This window comes from Protopterus annectens, chromosome 10.part0 (assembly GCF_019279795.1).
Source record: "Protopterus annectens isolate FY-2018-M chromosome 10.part0, PAN1.0, whole genome shotgun sequence".
NCBI classification, from domain to species: domain Eukaryota; kingdom Metazoa; phylum Chordata; order Ceratodontiformes; family Protopteridae; genus Protopterus; species Protopterus annectens.
Window position 1 is genome coordinate 963,014,552 of NC_056744.1, and position 19,540 is coordinate 963,034,091.

Here is a 19,540-nt window from a genome sequence, read left to right on the forward strand (position 1 = left end):
ATTCTTCATAGACTGCATAGTTAAACTATCAGCCTCCTTCCTACCCCCTCCTCAACCACCACCCCCTCCTGCCCCAGACACCACCCCAATCATCAACCTTCCTCCACATCCTTCTGCCTCAAGCCCATCCCCACAAGCACTATAGAAAAACTTCTCAAACTCAAACCCTGTCGCAATGCACCCGACAACCTTACACCCACCTTCCTCAAACAATCTGCAGGGCAGCATTGCCTATCCCATCTCTATTCTTATAAATAGATCCATACAAGAATCATACAGCCCTTCTATCTGGTGCCATGCTTACATCATCCCCCTCTGCAAAGGTGGTAAAAATACTGATACCACCAACTTAAGGCCTAATGCCATCCTTTCCCCTCTTTCTAAAATACTAACACTAAACATTCTCCTCTCCCCTACCCAACATGGCTTCCGCCCTGGCCACAGAACTATGACTGCCCTTCTTTCCTGTCTTGAAACCATAAACCTTGAACGTGACTCAGGCAAGTTCATATCCACACTATTCCTAGATCTGTCAAAGGCCTTTGACACCATCTCAGATACTCTACTTATATCCCAACTCTCCACCCTACACCTCTCTCCCACCACCATTGCCTGGTTTTCTAGCTACTTGTCCAACCACCAACAAGCTGTCCAATGGAAAACTTCAACCTCCCCTTCTTTCCCACACCCACAGGTGTACCACAAAGTTCTGTTCTTGGCCCTCTTCTCTTCAACCTATTCATTAACTTTCATCAATCCATCCCAGATTCATCTATCATCCAATATACAGATGACTCAACAATCATCTGCTCAGCTTTCTCCCCCTGCGAGCTCCTAGCAAACTAGCCTTCTCCAAAACAGAAACGTGGATGCAGTCTAACCATCTGGGACTAAATGCAAATAAAACCAAACTAATGTTTTCCCCCCCTACCAAAACCTCCATTGAAAAATCCACATTCACCATACAGAGCCAAAACAACACCCTCCTAGAAATTGTTCCCAACACCAAGCTTCTTGGCATCATTATTGATGAAGAACTAAAATGTGACAGCCACATCCACTCCACAATCAAGAAAATCAACCAAAAGTTAGGTCTCCTCTACAGGCATAACTGCTTCCTAAGCCCCTCTACCCTTCAAACTCTTGCATCTACCTTCCTACTCCCCTCCCCTTATGGATGATGCCCCTCTTTTCACCAATCTCCATCTTGGCCTTCAGTCCAAACTTGAATCCTGCTATCAACATGATCTCCAAATTTGCAACCAATTCAAAAAAACTCATCCCACCACTGCCACTCCCTCCTCACCCTCAACTGGCTTGAACTACCCAACTATCTCAGTTACCTACAACTCACCATTGCCCACAAGCTCATCTTCAAACCTGCCAACTCTCACTACTTCCTTAAAACCTTACATTCCCAACTGCTCACTCAGATCCAAAAAACAACATCTCCTTCAGGTCCACAAACCTGCATGACCTCCTGGCCATCTACTGCTGTCCCACTCCTTAGCTAAACAGTGGAACTCTCTCCCCACACACACACCTAACCTATCTAACCATACAAATTTCAAATCTCAGCTACTCTCTTATCTTTCTTCCAAATGGGAATGTCCTTACCATGCTCCAACTTAAACCCCCCATTCCACCTTGCACTGACTCATCCAACTATCTCTACTATTACTTCATCCAATCCAAAACAATCCTCCCCCCACTAAAAAATAATTTTCTCTCCAACATCTATTGTACTATAGTCTCCAATCTCAAATATACTATTACCCTCTCCACGCATAACATTTTCCTAACCTACTAATGGCTAGTAGCTATATATTTTGAAATGTTAAACCTAAAATTGAGTTTATAACAAAAATATTCACTTTATGCAAATGTTGAACTTTCTGTATTGAATTATGTCTTTTCATTTTTGTAACACTGTAACAGGCCAATTGCAAATATCATGCAGCTTATCTGTAAAGTGGGCTTCCCCAGGCATCAGACTTAAATAAATAAATAAAATCTGCAAGAATGTTTGATAATACTTCCATTCACAACAAAACTTAACCACCCAACCCACTCATTCTTGTATAGAATGTGAAATATTACTATTCTCACTATGCTAATTCTTCAATCTGTTTGGTATATTCCTTCACATTCCCTCTTTAGCTGGCCTCATGGAAGGAAGGAACTATGTAAACATGTCTCTCAATATGGAGCATGCATGGAGCAATGGGATCTCCATTTCTCGTCAAAATTATCCAACTTCAAATTTCCATTTAAATAGGTTGCAAAGTTAACACAAGGCTGAGTCAATGTGATAGGTTATAAAATGGTAGAGATCAAGTTAACGAGTTAATCCTATCATGTGTCCATGACCTAGGGGATAGGGAACAATGAGTAAAGAAGCTAAAGCCATTACACCACAAAGTGAAAAATACATCACATTATCTCATACTCATATGACCCTTCATCCCTTAGCTCCTATCTCCCTTCAGCAATGTTGCACCTCCTCAAATGCTGCAACAACATACTCACTAATTACCGCCCAGATTTATGTTAATTCTCAAAAGGAACTTTAAGCAACTGAAATTATTACAAAATTACCTTGCTTGATGTTACTTTCAATGAACCTCAACGTATATGTGTATTTTTTTCTTTTTTTTTTCTTTTGCTAGATGGACACCTACCCACCCCAATGAAATATATACCAATTCCACTGTCACACAATAGTGGGTAAAAGCACAAACTCCAAAAAGTGACTTTCAGAAAAATTATTCCATAATATCAGCACTCCCTGAAATTACATCGGTACACCTGTCTGGAAGTCTATTACAAGCACCAGGTCCCAGGGTCTAGATCACTCTCTTGCAGCCAGGGACTAAGATGTCTTGCAGCTTGTATAGCCAGCCACTCAAACAAATTCAACAACTTTTTCTGGCAAGGTACTGCAGCTATTCAAGAGTGCAGAGCTGCAGCATCTCACCCAGACACAGCAGCCAGTTTCAACCAGGGCAGGTCTGGCAGTTATGGGGAGAGAGTGGAAAGGGGGAAGGTAAAGTACAGTTGTGTACCTACCATAAATGTAGATGTTCGAGTGTATTCACTGTTGCAGTCATTACACTTGGGTTATCTTGCTGGCAGGTGACCTGCAGTCGGCCCGAGTTCCAAAGTCTTGGTCCGGCGTCGGTTGCTGTTGCCTCTTCCCTGACATCAGTGCGCCAGGGGTATAAAAGTTGCAACCGATGCCATTTTCTTCAGTTTTTCTTGCCCCAGATGTCAGATGCCCCCAGATAGGAAGGCTGGAAAGATAAAAATATGCCAAAAAACATGCATATAAAACTCTAAACATTTCCTTCATCTACAAGCAAATACACCACATAAGTTGTATAGAGTTGAGAAGTACAGAAAAGTCCCAGCAATGAAAAGGGGGCTGGTAGGTGGGTAACCTGGACTGCAACAGTGAATTACACACGAACATGTACATTTATGGTATGTACACAACTGTACTATGTTCATCGTGTTTCACTGTTGCAGTCATTACACTTGGGTAGAATCCCAAAGCTGAAGTTGGGCAGCTGGGTCTAAATTGGATTTGGAGAGGCTACCAGGCCCTGCAGAACTGCAGTGGCAAAGCCTGCTCTGGATTTACAGTAGAGAGGTAAGTGGTAGTGCTTGGTGAAAGTGTGCACTGAGCTCCAGGTTGCAGCTTCTAAAATGTCTTTGGTTGGTACTCCTCTGAGAAAAGCTGCTGAAGTGGCTGCTGCTCTGGTGGAATGAGGCCCAATGCCCTTAGGCACTGATTTGCCATGCTGTGCATAACAGAAGCGGATGCAGTGGCCTATCCATTTTGAAATTGTCTGCTTTGTAATAGGCTTTCCTTGTGATCCTGCAGCATAGGCTACAAACAGTTGCTCAGTTTTTCTGAAAGCTTTTGTTTTGTCCAGGTAAAAACGTAGCTGTCTGTGTATATCCAAAGAGTGCAGAAGTTTCTCCCCTTTATTCTGGGGATTTGGGTAGAAAGTAGGCAAATGAATGGTTTGGTTCAAGGCCACATTGGAGACCACCTTTGGCATGAATGTTGGGTTTGTCCTAAGTGACACCCTGTCCTGATGAAAATGATGAAAGGTTCCACAGCCATTAATGCATGTAATTCTGAGACTCTTCTTGCTGAAGTTATTGCTAGGAGCAGAGCAGTTTTCCATGATAAGAATTTTAGGTCAGCTGTGCTGGCTGGTTCAAAAGGAGGCAGTGTGAGTTTTTCTAAAACAAAATTGAGATCCCAAGTTGGTACTGGTGTTCTCCTTGGGGGTCTTATATTTTTTGCCCCTCTGAGGTACTGTCGTAGTAGAGGATGTGAAAAAATAGGAGGTTTCATATTGTAATGAGCTGAAATGGCAGAGGCATGGATTTTAATTGATGAGAAAGATAGGCCTTTGTCCAGCATCTCAGTTAGGTATTGTAAAATCTGAGGTATATTAGGGACAAGTGGTTCGAGCCCTTGTGCCTGGTTCCAAGCACAGAATCTCTTCCATGTTTCTGCATAAGATTTCCTATTGCTGGGCCTCCTGGCTTCTAAAATAACATCCATAACAGCTTTAGAGAGAGGTGCAGTCTGAGTGGCTACATTATCTGTCATGCTGCCAGATTTAAGGTTCTGAGTTGACTGTGCAGAATCTGATTGTTTTGTTGTGTCAGAAGATGAGGAATTTGAGGTAGAGGCCAAGCTGGGCCTTGAGACACGCTCTTTAGGATTGGGTACAAGTGCTGGCGTGGCCAGTCTGTGGCAATCAGGATCATTTTTGTCCTTTCTTGTCTGACTTTTAGGAGTACCTTGGTAAGGAGAGGCATTGGAGGGAAAGCATAGACTGTCAGGCCTTTCCAGCTGAATGATAGAGCATCCACTTTCCATGCTTGAGAGTAATAAGTTCTTGTGCAGAATTTCTGTATTTGGTAATTGTGAGGGGAGGCAAATAGATCTATGTCTGGGCATCCCCATTTCCTCGTTATCATGCCGAACACCTGTGGATTTAGTTTCCATTCGTGAGGATCCATGAGATTTCTGCTTAGTTCGTCTGCCAGTGTATTTGTTTGTTCCTGGCAGGAATTGTGCCTGCAGATATACTTGATAAGTCAGTGCTGTGTTCCACAAAGTCATGGCTTGCCTGCATAGGGGGTAGGAATGTGTGCCCCCTTGCTTGTTTATGTACCACATAGCTGTGGTATTGTCCGTCTTTATTAATAGTTGTCCTGGATGTAGTAGGTCCTTGAAAGCTGTCAGGGCATTCTGTACAGCTAGCATCTCTTTTTGATTGATGTGAAGATGCATTTGTTCCTTGGGCCACGTGCCCTGAATACATTTTCCTGCCATATGTGCCCCCAGGCATAATCCGATGCATCCATTGTTATTGTCTGCCTGGCTGTGGGTAAAATGAAAGGCTGTCCCTTGTTGTGGTGACAGGCCTGGACCCACCATCGAAACTCCTGTTGTAGGCAGGGAATTAAAGTTATGATCGTCTCCAGGCTGTGACAATGCTGAGTCCAAACACTTTTTAGATACTATTGTAGTTTCTTCATATGCAGTTTTGCATATGGAATTAGTAGAATGCAGGATGCCATGAAGCCCAGGGCCTGCAGAATTTTTCTTGCAGGGAGCTGGGTTTTTGTTGCCATCATTTGAAAGTAATGAGTCAGTTGCCTTTGTTTGTCTGGCGTGAGATAAGCCATCTGGGCAGTTGCATTTAAGCTTGCACCCAGGAATATTATCTCTTGAGAGGGCACTAGTTTTGATTTCTTTCCGTTTACTGTGTACCTTAGGCAAATTAACAATCTTTTTACAAACGCCAGATGCTTTAGAAGAATGTCCTTGCTCTCTGCTTGAATAAGGCAGTCGTCCAAGTAGGGATATATTTGAATTCCTTTTTGTCTGCAAAATGCAATTACTGGTGCCAGGCATTTTGTGAAGACCCTGGGCGCGGTAGATAAGCCAAAGGGCAGTGCAGAGAATTGGTAATGCATTGAGCCTGCTATGAATCTGAGGTATCTTCTGCAAGATTGTCTGATTGGGACATGCAGGTATGCCTCCTTGAGGTCCAAAGTAACTAGCCAAGCCTTCTTGCCCAGCATGGGCAGACATTGATGTAGTGTTAACATTTTGAATTTTGGAACATCCAGGAAAGTGTTTAGGATCGACAGGTCCAGTATTGGTCTCCAGGCTTTGTCCTTTCTGGGCACTAAGAAAAGTCTTGAGTAAAATCCTTGTCCCTGTTCTTGCTGTGGAACTTTTTGAATAGCTCCCATGTCCATAAGAGCAGCAATCTGTTTTTGTGCCTCTGCTCATTGGTTTTGTGGCAGGTCTGGCATACCTTTTGGTTTTGGAAGCGTGTGGAAGTGGAACCTGTAACCCTGAGAAACAATATTCATCACCCATTGGTCCTGGGTGATCATGTGCCAATTCTTTGAGAAAAATGCTAGCTTCCCTCCTAGGGGTGCTGTCAAAAGGTAGGTGCTTGGCATTTGCAGAGGGAAGTCATTGGGACTGTTTCCTATAAGGTTGTAATTTGTCTTCCCCTCCTTTGGGGGTTGAAGCACCCCATTGTTTAGGTCAGAAGGAGCCTTGGGGCTGAGATCTGCCTCTTGGGCGTCTGTATCTGCCTCTTTGGGGCCTGTCTGACACTGGAAAGGACCAATTTTTTGAAGGCCAGTTTCTGCTAAATCTAGGTGGTTGAAACTGTAAGAAATCTTTCACTGCCTGCATTGACTTTGCTTTATCCTCCATTTTCTTTAACACCTCCTCTGCCTTAACACCAAACAAAGTATCATGCTGTAATGGAGCATCCGATAATTTTACTTTAACATGGTCAGGTAAACTTTGTTCTTTCAACCAAGCATGCCTACGAATAACAGAGCCTGTAACTGCGGCTCTACAAGAAGCCTCTAATGAATCAAAACCACATTGCAGAATATGCTTTCCCATTTGTTCAACTGCATGCAATAAATCTTGCATTTCCTTACTGTCAGGACCTTCTGTATTTGAAACCATTTTCTGTTTTAACAATGACATGAGGTACTGTTGGTATCTAAGCATGTGAAACTGACAGTTTAAAGCTCTTACAGCTAAAGTGGCAGAAGTGTAAACTTTTTTCCCCCATCTGTCCAGAGCTCTGGAATCTCTATCCGAGGGGACAGGATTTTTTGCAATGGAAGCCTTAACCCCTTTTGGACCCTGAGAAATTGTTTCTGGGTCTGCAGCAGGGTTTTTGTAAAGAAATTTATGAGAGTCAGGGACTCTGTAGTACCTGTCTGGCTTGACTGGTGCAGGGGGTAAAGAATCAGGAGACAGACTGGATTCAGAAAAAACATTATCAACAATATCAAGCACAGGGGGGATAGCGAGGGGTCTGTGCTGAGGCAATAAAAGGAAGTCTCTGAGACTTTTCTTGGATTCTGAATAATCCTGGCTCTCCCAATGGAAATGCTCCCTCATGGTGTGCAGGGTTTCCCCAAAAGAATAATCCTCAGGCGGAGAGGCTGAAGGTATGGATTCTTCTGCATCAGAGTCCTCATAGGGAGGGAGAGAATATCCCTGATCAGAAGAGGAGTCAGAGGAAATAGAAACCTGGTCAGAGGAATCATAATCAGTGTCTTGCCTAGGCCTTTTGTCAGGAGGGGGATGGGAGCCCCTGATTAAAGTAATTAGGTCTTCGGCCATTTTAAGCATCTGTTTCTTTGGCATAGATGACTGTTCTGGAGAATGCTGTACTTGTTTTCTTGTCTTTAATGGTGTTTTTGACTTTGCCTTTGCTGCTGTAGTAGGCTTAATTGTAAGCTGTGAAGGTCTGAAAACACCCTCAGAAGCTGATGCCTGCTCAGCAGCTCCGGACCTATCTGAGGGCATAGTATCCGTAGGCCCAATACCTTGTGTTTCCACAGGCCTCTGTGTCTCCACATGGCTGTCGGTTACGGCCTGTGGCTCTGAGGTAGCGGGTGTCAGGGGCTGCGAAAGCGCCTCACTGAGAGCCGGCAACTGGCCTAGAAGAGGCTTCGTCATTGGTTTTGGACCTCGGATGCCTGTCCTTTTCTTTGTCTTTGCATTTTTTATAGATTCTGGTCATCAGTTGTTCCGACGGCATTATGTAATTAAACCTTCGGCCAAAATAAAGTAAAGCAAAATCAAAGCGACGTTTAATAGTGCGTTTATTGAATCTAGCACAAAACCGACTAGTGACGTCGTGGTCAGGGCCTAGGCAAGGAATACAGTAAGAGTGAAAGTCCTTATGAGGTATTTGCTTCCCACAAGAAATACAATTATTAACTTTTACTGACATCGGTCTGGAGCAAGAAAAAGTTTCCCCAACGGGGTACTTAGCTTTATTGAAGACTTCGATTCTGAAACTTAATTTTGAAAATCTCAGGAGTCGGGCGACCGGCACTTGCGAACTGCTTTTGCTTCGGGCACCGTGCGGCAAGAAAGACTGAAGAAAATGGCGTTGGTTACAACTTTTATACCACTGGCACACTGACGTCAGGGAAGAGGCGACAGCAACCAATGCCAGACCAAGACTTTGGAACTCGGGCCGACTGCGGGTCGCCTGCCAGCAGGATAACCCAAGTGTAATGACTGCAACAGTGAAACATGATGAACATCATAGGTGAGGGTTTCAGTCAGCTAATGGGAGTGGGATTTAAGTTTAGACAGGTGATGCTCTAAGTTTGAAGGAGAGTTTTAGGCTTAGGGAGCCACTGGAGACTTTAGGAAGCAGGAATGGAATTTTAGGGTTAGGGAGTGATCAGGGACTTTACGGTTAGGAAGACAAGTGCTATGGTTATGGTTTGGAACTGGGTGGAAGTTTTAGGGTTAGAGTTACGATTCTGATTAGGTTTTGCAGTTCAGTACAGTCAAGCGATGGGAAATCTATGTAATTAACTAAGACTAGACTAGGGGAAGTTAGGGCACTTGCCATTTAGAGCAGGTGACTGCAGGCAAATATGACACAGGCACTTGCAGTAGGCCCCCCCCCATCTGGGTCTTGTATTTTACCTCAGGAAGCTTTCCATACTTGCAGTATTTAATACTATCTGCAAGGAAATCATTGTTGTGAATCTTGACTTCTTCCTCTACTCCAGATTTCTTAAGCGATCTTTTTCGCAACTCTACTCTGTGGGTTCCAGTATTATTCATGGTCTCCTCTACAGCACTCAATGACTTATATATATTCCATCTACTCAACAGAACAACCTCTTTTATTCTTCTTCTTCTAAACTAGCAGTTCCTGTCAAAAGTGGACAGGCTAATAGACTCTTTCCCCATGTGACCTGCAGACTTAAGGCTCCACAAGTCTACCACTGCTGATGCTGCTGCTAGTCAGGTCATCTTACTAATACAGGCATTCTGTACTACCTTCTGGGAACTACTTAGTGAGTGATGACTGACTGGAAAGGTTTAGAAGCTGGCAGCAGGCACATGATTAATTTATATACTAATGACTAACACCACCAAAAATTCTAATATACTATTAAATAATACAACTGCTGTTTCCATGGCATACAGAGATAATGCCAAGACTACAAGACGGGATCAACAGCCAAACCACTTGTTGCAAAAGAGAATCAGGGATGGAAGGAGTGGGTGACTGGCACTGGTTTGCCCACCATGTGAGGTGTCAGGTGGGCCAGTCTGACACAGCATTGCCACCTAACAGAAGTTAGATTTAAAAAGCATGCAGCAGAACAAAGAATGAGGTGTGCATACCTGAGTCTACTAATCTACTGTAGTGAGATCTGGACACAGGAATGGAAGCTTGTGCATTACTGGGCCAGCACTGCAAACCCCACTTATGCATGGTGAACATCAATCAACCAACAGGAAGCAATTTAAGAATCAAGAAGAAAATCCCCAAACCATGTCTGGATGCAGACCTCAGTCAGCTGGCTTCACTTCCACCATCTTTGAAATATCACTGGGACATGGGAATGAAAGGGATAACTGGGTGATGGGGAGCAAATGGTCAGAAGAGAAAAATGTGAAAAAAAATATAATTGAAATGGAGGAATTGAGGAACCTTTTTCATAAGGAAAGGAAAACTACTGCCATGAATGAGTGACACTAACTTAAGGTGGCACAAACAAACTGACTAAGAGCACAAGGCAAAGTCTCTTTTATAGTGAATCTCTCTTTCTAAATGCCCATTTATTTCCACATTGTTAACCAAGTTGGCCCAAATGTGTTGCAAGCCCTTTTCAACAATGTCCCATAGCAAAAAGCTCCACAAAGAAGTTACATTAACATCAAATTTCACATTACATGTATAATCACCTTCCCAAGTGCTTTCAATAAAGTCTTGCATGTGATGTACAATTCAGTCTGATAGGCAAAACATGGTATTAAAATCAAGAAAATAAATTATTTCATACTGTGCATTACATCTGGTAAGACAGAGTTTGTAGTTAATTGTTATAATTAGGGCAAGTTATGATGGTATAACTTTACAAAGATAGTGGAAGGAAAATATTGTTTAGAGAAAAGAAATGCAACAAGATGGGATATAGTGAATAAAATAAGAGTAATGTTGAAGTTGATACTATATTTAGGCAACATTGTTCAGACACTTAAGCAAATGTCAAGTCATACAGGAAAAGTTCCAGTTTTTTGCAAACTAATCATTTAAGTTACTAATGAAAACCTTGAAATTAGATTCATCTCAGCCATGTCTATAGGAGTGCAGTTCCACATACTAGCAACACATCATTGGTAAAGCCAATCTCCAAAACAACTGTTTGATTTAATAAGTTGTACCTGACTTTTAGCCCTACAACTTAATGATCTAGATGGGTTACATTTCTGAATTAAGCTGGTTAGTACTGGGCATCTATCTGATTTGTAGGTAATGTTGTGTGTTTTTTTAATTTGATAATGTAATGAGACTACTTCTAGCAAGTTCATTAATTAATGCCAAAGAGTGATGTGTTTTGTTTAGGAGGTTAGCAGCAAATTTAGCAATGTTGCTAAAGCATCTGTCTAGTTTTAGTAGCGGTTACTTTTATTTTTAATTATTTTATACATTTTCTTGCACATAACTTTTATTATTTTACATATTTTAAATTTGTCATATAGTATAGTATATCTGCTCAGTACCTGTACTCAGAATCCCAGAGCATAATTGCATGGCTGAATGTAGCCAAGGCATCAAGCAAGCCATAATTTGAGACAAAAACAAAATAAAAAGCATAAAGTATATGTTTTATGTACAAAGTATACAAATATCAAAAGGCAGCATAGATAAATACACTTACAATAAAACTTCAGGAGACAATCCTATAAATTCATGTAATGTATAGTTGAGACAAAAACAAACAAGATTACATAGCTGGAGAAGACAGGGAAAGAGCATGAAAAGTGAGGTTGCAGTAATCACAACAGGCACAGACACACAGAGAAAATGACAGAATGAGTGATGTGAAATAATAATGCTGCCAATGGATCTGGTGTGGACTAATTGAAGAGGGTCTGCATCAAAACTGCAGCTCCTTTCCCACTATAAAGGGAGGTACCACTACTAAAAGATATGATTCAGGATCAGACATCTGCCACTTGTAAAGAATATTACTTTCTGCTGCAATGACCCCTCTGATGTACACCATATTTGCCCAAACTTTTATTCTCTTTACCAGAAAGCTCTCTTGAATATGACTAGCTGTACTGTACAGTGTGCCAATCCATCCCTCAAATATTATCATAAATATAAAAGGAGGAGTGCATTTCAGCTATCATTTTTTTCTACTTTGACAAAGAGCAGCTCCAGAAACCAACCACTACAGCAAAAACCTCCTTTATGGCTAAACCACTTTGCTTCCTGAATTTAATAATAATGTATGCGCCAAGCAGATAGGTCCATAGGTAGTTACTAGGCCTGCAGCCCAGGAGACCAATGAAAAGCCTAATCCAGTTTTACAAATGCCTCAGAGTACTGTTTCATTAAGACACACCATAGGCAAATGAAGAGCCAGGGAATAAAACCATGGACTACTTGACTTGAAACAGGTTGTTAACAGCTCATTGCCTTAATCCGCTTCACTATCTGCCAGACAGGATCAAACCCACTGACTAGTTGAAGCAGCTTGTTAACAAGGTGTTGAAGGGGTGTGCTGATCAGTTATGTCTCGTACTGACAAACACCTTCAACTCATCCCTTGCTATGGAGAAAGTTCCATCGCATTTCAAGGAAACAAGTATTGTCCCACTTCCAAAGAAACCCAACCATACCTGCCTCAAGGACTTCAGACCAGTCACCTTAACCTCAAACGTCATGAAGTGCTTTGAGAGGATTGTGAAGAGACATCTACCTGTGGGTCTGCATAAGTCCTTCAATCCACTCCAGTCTGCATACCAGTCAAATAGATAGACTGTAGATGCAATATTAGTCACACGACACCTTGCACTAAAACACCTAGAAGGCAGGAACAACAATGTAAGGCTGATGTACATCGACTTCAGTTCTGCATTCAACATTGTGATACTGATGCAACTGGTGCATAAGCTCGTGAAACTCAGAACAAACAAGCACCTATGCAACTAGACTCTTTAATTTGTGATTGGCAGATCCCAATGGACATGCACTGGAAACAATATCTCTCAACGCATAGTCCTGAATACTGGTGTTCCCCAAGGTTGTGTGCTCAGCCCCTTGCTCTTCACCATCCTCACCCATGACTGTACTGCAAAGCATAACTCAAACCATATTCTAACATTTGCTGATGATACCACAGTCGTGAGTTTCATTAGTGGTGGGAATGAACATAACTACAGGGATCAGGTGAACACTTTGACTACTTGATGTGACAGGAACAATCTGGACCTGAATGTTAATAAGACCAAAGAAATGATTATGAACTTCAGGAGAAAGGCAACAGTTCACCAGCCACTCACCATCAAAGGGGAGGTAGTAGAAAAAGTCAAAACAACCAAGTTCCTGGGCCTTCAGATCTCAGATGACCTCGCCTGGACTGTTGATACCAACCATATAGTCAAGAAGGCTCAACAGAGGCTTCACCTCCTGAGAAAGCTCAAAAAGGCCAGGCTCCCGTTGTCTGCTCTTAACGCTTTTTACAGGAGAGCTATCGAGAGCATCCTGACTAGCAACTTCATAGCATGGTTCAGCAACTGCATAGTTGCTGAGAAGAAGAAATTACAGAGGGTGGTGAGAGTGGCTGAGAAAATCTTGAGCACAAACCTCGCCTCTATTCAGGAGCTTTTCTTTACAAGAGCAGGAAAGAGAACATACAAAATACTAGCTGATTCGACCCATCCGGCCCACAACTGCTTCTCACAACTTGTGTCTGGAAGAAGGTACCAATGCAGCTTCCGCTGTAGGACTACCAGATTCAGAAATAGTTTGCATCCTACAGCTGTCAGACTTATTAACTTGGACACCAACCATAATACCGGATACAATGAAACCTCTTTTTTTCATTTAATCCTGCTGCTCTGAGCAATTACCACTAGTATTACTATTATGCAATATGATGGCTACACTGTGTCGCATCTAAGGGTAACAAGTGCAATACAGTAACTAAACAGCTGCTATTCACTAGTTTCTATTTATTCTCTATCTTAATGGTGAAGGGGTTTGGTGGTGGGTATTTATTATTTATCATTGGATAATGGATATGGAGTGTGTTTTTGTAATGTGAACTAAATCTTGCATGTCATACTTGTTATTTTCTTTCTTATGTTATTCTCTGATACCGCTGAATCCATGTTATTTGCACTGCATTTCTCTCATGAGCTGACATTTGCAACTTTGTTTAGGCTACACTATCCTCTGCACTAACTGTCGGAGAAGATCCAACATCTTAACACTGTCTTAAATCCAGCATACTATGTTTACACATCATCTCCATCTCTGAATGGAGCTACAAACTGTTTTCATCTCTGAAAACAAGAATTAGCTCTGCCAAACTCTGACTTCACTTGCTCCTTTGATAGCATGAGCAGCACACTATAGAAGAGCCAACACAGATAGCATGACACTGCAAGCTACTCTAAGACCCTCACAATTCTACCAGCTTTCTCTACCTGTACCATTTGCAACAGCAGTTCCCTGTCTAGACAGCCTGGTTTGGTATTTCACACCATTTCTATCCCACATTCATTGATCTTCATCAACCAAACTTGTATGCAGAGTACTTTTCCATGTCTTGATTAATCACTTTCAGGTACAGAGGGCCCCCTTCTAACATCTGGAAAAACTGAAGATTATATGGATCTTACATGAGCAACGGTCATATTCAGAGGAAAAGTGAAGGCATCAGACCTAGACAGTGAAGTTTCCTGAAGTGACTTTCCAGATGTTCTACACACATTTTTACCATATTCTGAGGAAGAATACAGATAACTCACAGTTTCTCTAGGAGTTGTGAGGTGGACTTCACTCGAAATGGGTCCTTTTCATTCAAGTCCCTGATTTTCTGAGCCAGTTCTCTGATGTTTCTGCTGAGCTTATTGTACCTGGAAACAGAAAAAAGGACAGAAAAGTATTACAGAAAAATGTAGTACTGCCTTAGTAGCTACAGTGATTTATAATCAATATCTTTTGTCATAAGTTATTAACATCAGTAGGAAATGTCACATAGGATAAAATGGTCGCTTGGGTAGATTCATGACAGAAGTAAACAATACTTAGTTCTAAACTATGATTCAGTGCAAGCAAGCAAAAATGGCCTGCTGACATGCACAGAGAGACTAGACCCTGACACTTGCAGTCCCTGGCCACATTTGCTTTTCAGTCTAAAAGACGCAAGGTATTTCTTGCTTTACATAAATTACATGTTAGACTGCTATCTCTAGTGTCACATTTACACTGCCAGGCCTACAGTTCCATTGCTGTCAACAGATACTCCTATATCAACTGTAAGGATAATGTATGTGTTACGCGCTCAGGATTTGTAGGAGAGGGCATTCTGCTTAACTTCTAGGACTCAGACCTCAAGCATTAAGACCATCTGGAACTCCAAACTTTTCTAGGCAGTTAAACACCTCCTCCTAACCCACAATGTACTGCATAGTTCTACTCCAGGTCTGAAGTACCTACACTAAAGAGACAAGGAAAGAAAGAAAGAAAGGAAAACCTATATAGAGAAGACACCAATACCACCTCAGCTAAGGTGAGAGAAGATAAGCAAGTTGTTACAGAGCACGAACTCCACCCCTGCAGATACACCATTATGGGAAGTCTATAACTATCGTATCAGACAGAAGTCAGTCCATATTTCATAAGTGATAATGACCTATGGACTGACTTCTATCATATCAGACAGAAGTCAGTCCATATTTCATAAGTGATAATGACAGAGTCCCAAGCTCTTCCTAATGGAGAGAGAATGACCAGGCTATCATACCCTTAGTAAATGTGGCCCCAAAACAAGATCTAGACCAAGAGAGAGGATTTGTATACAGTCATTTGCAAAAACATTCAGAGGTGATCAAGTTAACACTGTACAAAGGTCACCAAGAAAAAGATTTTTAAAGAAAGCTATGGGCACATGGACCTTATAAGCATATTTAAGGGCTTATTATGTAAAACAAAGTGGGAGAGCCACCTAGCAAGGGAAAGTTTGGAAACCATACTCCCAGTGGACATGTATCCAAGGAAACAAACACCCGAGAACATTTTCTGAAGGACTGGGTCTTAAAAGGACCATAACTGTCAATGGACATCCAAGCAATGCAGCAACAACTCCTTAAGTGGTTACACAAGTTATAACAATGAGGGGGAAATGGGGCAAATGAGATACTATGATTTAAGTTATATCCACTAGCTACTTTTGGTATTAAACTATTACAACATAATAACTACTTAACAGTTCGCTGAATTTATTGTTTAAAATGCAGTATTAATCACTGAAAATTAAATTTTTAGATCTTAAAATTACAAAAGAGAAAGAACCAAATAAAATAACCAAATATTTAGCACAAAAAAAGTATCAAGTTATACTTTTTGCACTATGACATTGCAGGTCCAGTGTGGCTAAAGGAAAATGTTGTAAAAAAATTTCTTTTATCCCAGTTTCTAAAATTACATCTCATGTGGATGATTGTACTAAGTCAGCTAATACATTTGGAAAAAAATGATCACAGGAATGAACTATCTAAATGACTTGCTAAAGTCTTAGCTAGATGAAGTGAAATAAATTCTTCAGACTATTACAGAAAGTCTGGGAGTAGATTTGATTAAAACTGATGAAAAAAACTGAGCATCAAAAAAGAATTACATTAAAACTACTCTGTGTGGATAGTGGGAAAATTTGAATTTTCCAGGTGTTACATAGAAAGTGTCTGAAGACTGTTGCAGCATGTGGCACTATATGCATAACACTGACAGTACTGCTCATGTGGCAGAGAACAAAAGAAAAGGGAAGACCTCTAGGAAGATGTGGGGCTAAATGGAACAAGCTCGAGAGTGCTAAGAATAATGAAAATGAGTACAGGAAATTAAAGTTAGACTACTAAAAAAGAAAAACAAAATGTAGGAGTCACCAAATCGAGCTGTGGGGTAGAAGGGAAAGGCGAGATGGTTTAGGGTGGGATGGCTTGTCTCATATTCAGCCTTTGTACATAGATATTTGTTCAAGATAAAATGGTAAATAGTTAAGAAATGTTGCAAAAGGGTACAGATTTATAAGACATACCACTCAGTGTAACGACTACACATTACGAGTATGTCACAAGAATTATTCAATATCATACCTACGGTTATAGGTAAGTACTAGGCAATCTTATCTGCAGACCATTTTAAGCCTATCCAAAAAAAACTATTCAAAATTTCCCTCTAGCCTCAAGAAGGGCAAGGCAAAATAGACCAGGAGAGAATTTGAGGTTGCCCATCCACTTATCTAGGTTTACCTTGTAGGTAGCAAAGGTTCTTGATATGTAGTGGAAGTTTGTTCCAGAGGTGATGGCTACATTGGGATACGAGTCTATCAAGCTAATGAGTCTCATTTTTCATCTGCTAACGAAGGTTTAGCTTCTTTAAATTAGTATTTGATGTACCATTAGTTCAGCAAAGGAATAGGAGATCTGTGAGTTGGGTCTTTCATGACATGAAAGGCTAGACATAGATTTCCAAGGAGGAGTCTTTAAGGGAGGAAGTATAGAGAATGATCTGCCAATCTCTCCTGATAACTAAGATTTTTCTAGATACTGATCTTTTTAGTTTTGAAACTCTGAGGTACCTCAATTTGTGTGACACGTTTAGAAAAATACATGCCAAAAGGTACATTACATTCAGTAAAGGGTCTGATAAGATACAAGCAAAGGGGAATTAAGACTTCTTTGGATCTAATAGAGATGCCTTTGATAATTAGATGGGCCAGATGAAAGGTTTCACAAACTACTGTGGGGACATGATGGTCAAATGACAAGGAATTATCAACAAGAGTATCCAGATCCCTTACAACAGTGTCCGATTGGAGGGGTGCATCTCCAATATGGTAAGCAAAACTATTTTGTTTACAAAAATGAGCTATGTACATTTTTTTACATTTAATTTGAGATCATCATCTTTGTACCAATTGTTAACATGGTCTATGCCATGTGGGAGCAATTGTGGATTAGTTAAAGATCAAATGACAAACATCAAATTTACAGTCATATGCAAACTTTGTTAACCATACGCCAGAAATGCTGGCCTAAAGGTCCGAGGAATATATGCCAAATACGACAGGGCCCAAAACTGAGCCCTATGATACATCACTGGTAACGGTTTTGCTTTCAGAAGTGGCACCTGTTACTCTAATCTGACGGGTTCAGTCAGACAACCAGTTAGCTATTCATCACACAATATAAATATTTATATTCAGATTTACACATCTGTCAATGCTTGCAAGGGAAATAGTGTCAAAGGCCTTGGCCAACTCTAGACATGCTATATGAACTGCATAACCAATATCCACTGCTTCAGTTACTCGTCCGTCTACCTATTTAAATGAATAAACTTCAACAAGGCGTCTTTATTCCTCACACAGGAAAGGTATCAGAGAGAGAGAGATAGAGAGTGTCAATTAGACCCACTAGCTAAAGTGATTTTTATCTACATTAATCTTTTATACTTGGTTTCTTGTTAGTCCTGTCATATGACTCAAACTTTCTGGATTACCCCTGTTTACTAATTAGACAGCTTGGATGCAAAAGTGAAATTTCTCTCTTTTTTTAACAGCATTTTTTTTAATTACAGAAGCAAAGTAACATTACACTATTATTCAATATATTTTTTTGCCCATTTGCCCCCACTACCTGCTGATCATTAGTCCCTTCTCGGTCAACTAACCCATTCATTCTCACTTCACCAACGGCGACAGTCAGCCAAAACGGGCCAGAATTCAGGCAACATTACAGTATTATTCAATATATTTTTTTGCCCATTTGCCCCCACTACCTGCTGATCATTAACCCCTTCTCAATCAACTAACCCATTCATTTCCGCTTCACCAATGGTGACAGTCAGCCAAAAGGGGACAGAATTTAGGCAGTCATTGGGGTTGTTCGAGGGTTTTCACTTGTGTAGCCCTATGTTCCTGCAGACATTGGGCTGTGCAAGAGAAAGGAGCATGAAAGGTCATCTGTGATGAATATTCCCCCACTTCCACAGTTTTGTAGCCCTATGTTCCTACAGACACTTGCCTGCGCAAGAGGAAGTGGCATGTAATACGCTGTCTGAGATGAATACTACCTCACTTCGACAAGCAACACTGCTATCAAACAATTCCACCACCACCACCAGGGAAATAGCACTTACCCTGTGCACTCCAGTATAATTATACCACCCCACCCCACCTCCAGGAGTGGTGAGAGAGACCAGCCCCTTCACTCCTCCCAGACTGGGATCCTCCAGTGCCGAGACTGCTAAATGCACCCCAACCACCTGGATCGCTATCAGGGCTCCACTCTTATGCACCACAGAATCAGGTCAGCACTATTCAGCATGCTCAGTTAATGAAATGTTACAACATGTTATGAAATCCTACTACCTTTATTACCACTTATTGGGTCGCAGCACAACTATCAATGGAAAGTCATACTATGACACTGTGTATACAGAGACCACTGATCATCATAAGCATTAAAGATAAAACCTTCCAAGCATGTTATTAATTAAAATAAAATAAAACAAAAAACAAGCTGTTATTTTTAAACATCCCATTCAAGGGAATGCAAGGCTACACTGTAGTTCAACACTGAATTCTAGAATGTTATTAAAATGCCTAACAAGGTGCACAATAGTCCCAAAATTAACACATGTCCATACTGAGGAATGAAAAGTAAGTTCTATTTAAGTGAAAATCACTATCACTTAAAAAAAAACAGCTTTTGAGTACATTGTACAAATCATATCTGTAATGACTGACTAGGGGTAAAGAACAAACACTAAAAACAAAAGTAAAATAAAACTCATTGCAAATTTGGGATCTCGACCCAGCAATAGAGAATAAATGACCACAGTCACAACAGTGGCTAGAGAATCTGCTGAAGGGAGAAAAGAAAATGTATAAAAAA

General features: G+C 41.1%; 1 protein-coding gene across 1 annotated transcript in view; it reads right to left on the minus strand.

The window, feature by feature from the left end:
• The window catches only part of IMP3 (IMP U3 small nucleolar ribonucleoprotein 3), a 1,257,621-nt gene that overhangs the window by 1,081,801 nt on the left and 156,280 nt on the right, over positions 1 to 19,540 (minus strand). The window contains exon 2 of the mRNA XM_044085735.1: positions 14,390 to 14,497. Within this exon, the coding sequence (XP_043941670.1) occupies positions 14,390 to 14,497 (108 nt within the window). The remainder of the gene's footprint in view (positions 1 to 14,389; positions 14,498 to 19,540) is intronic.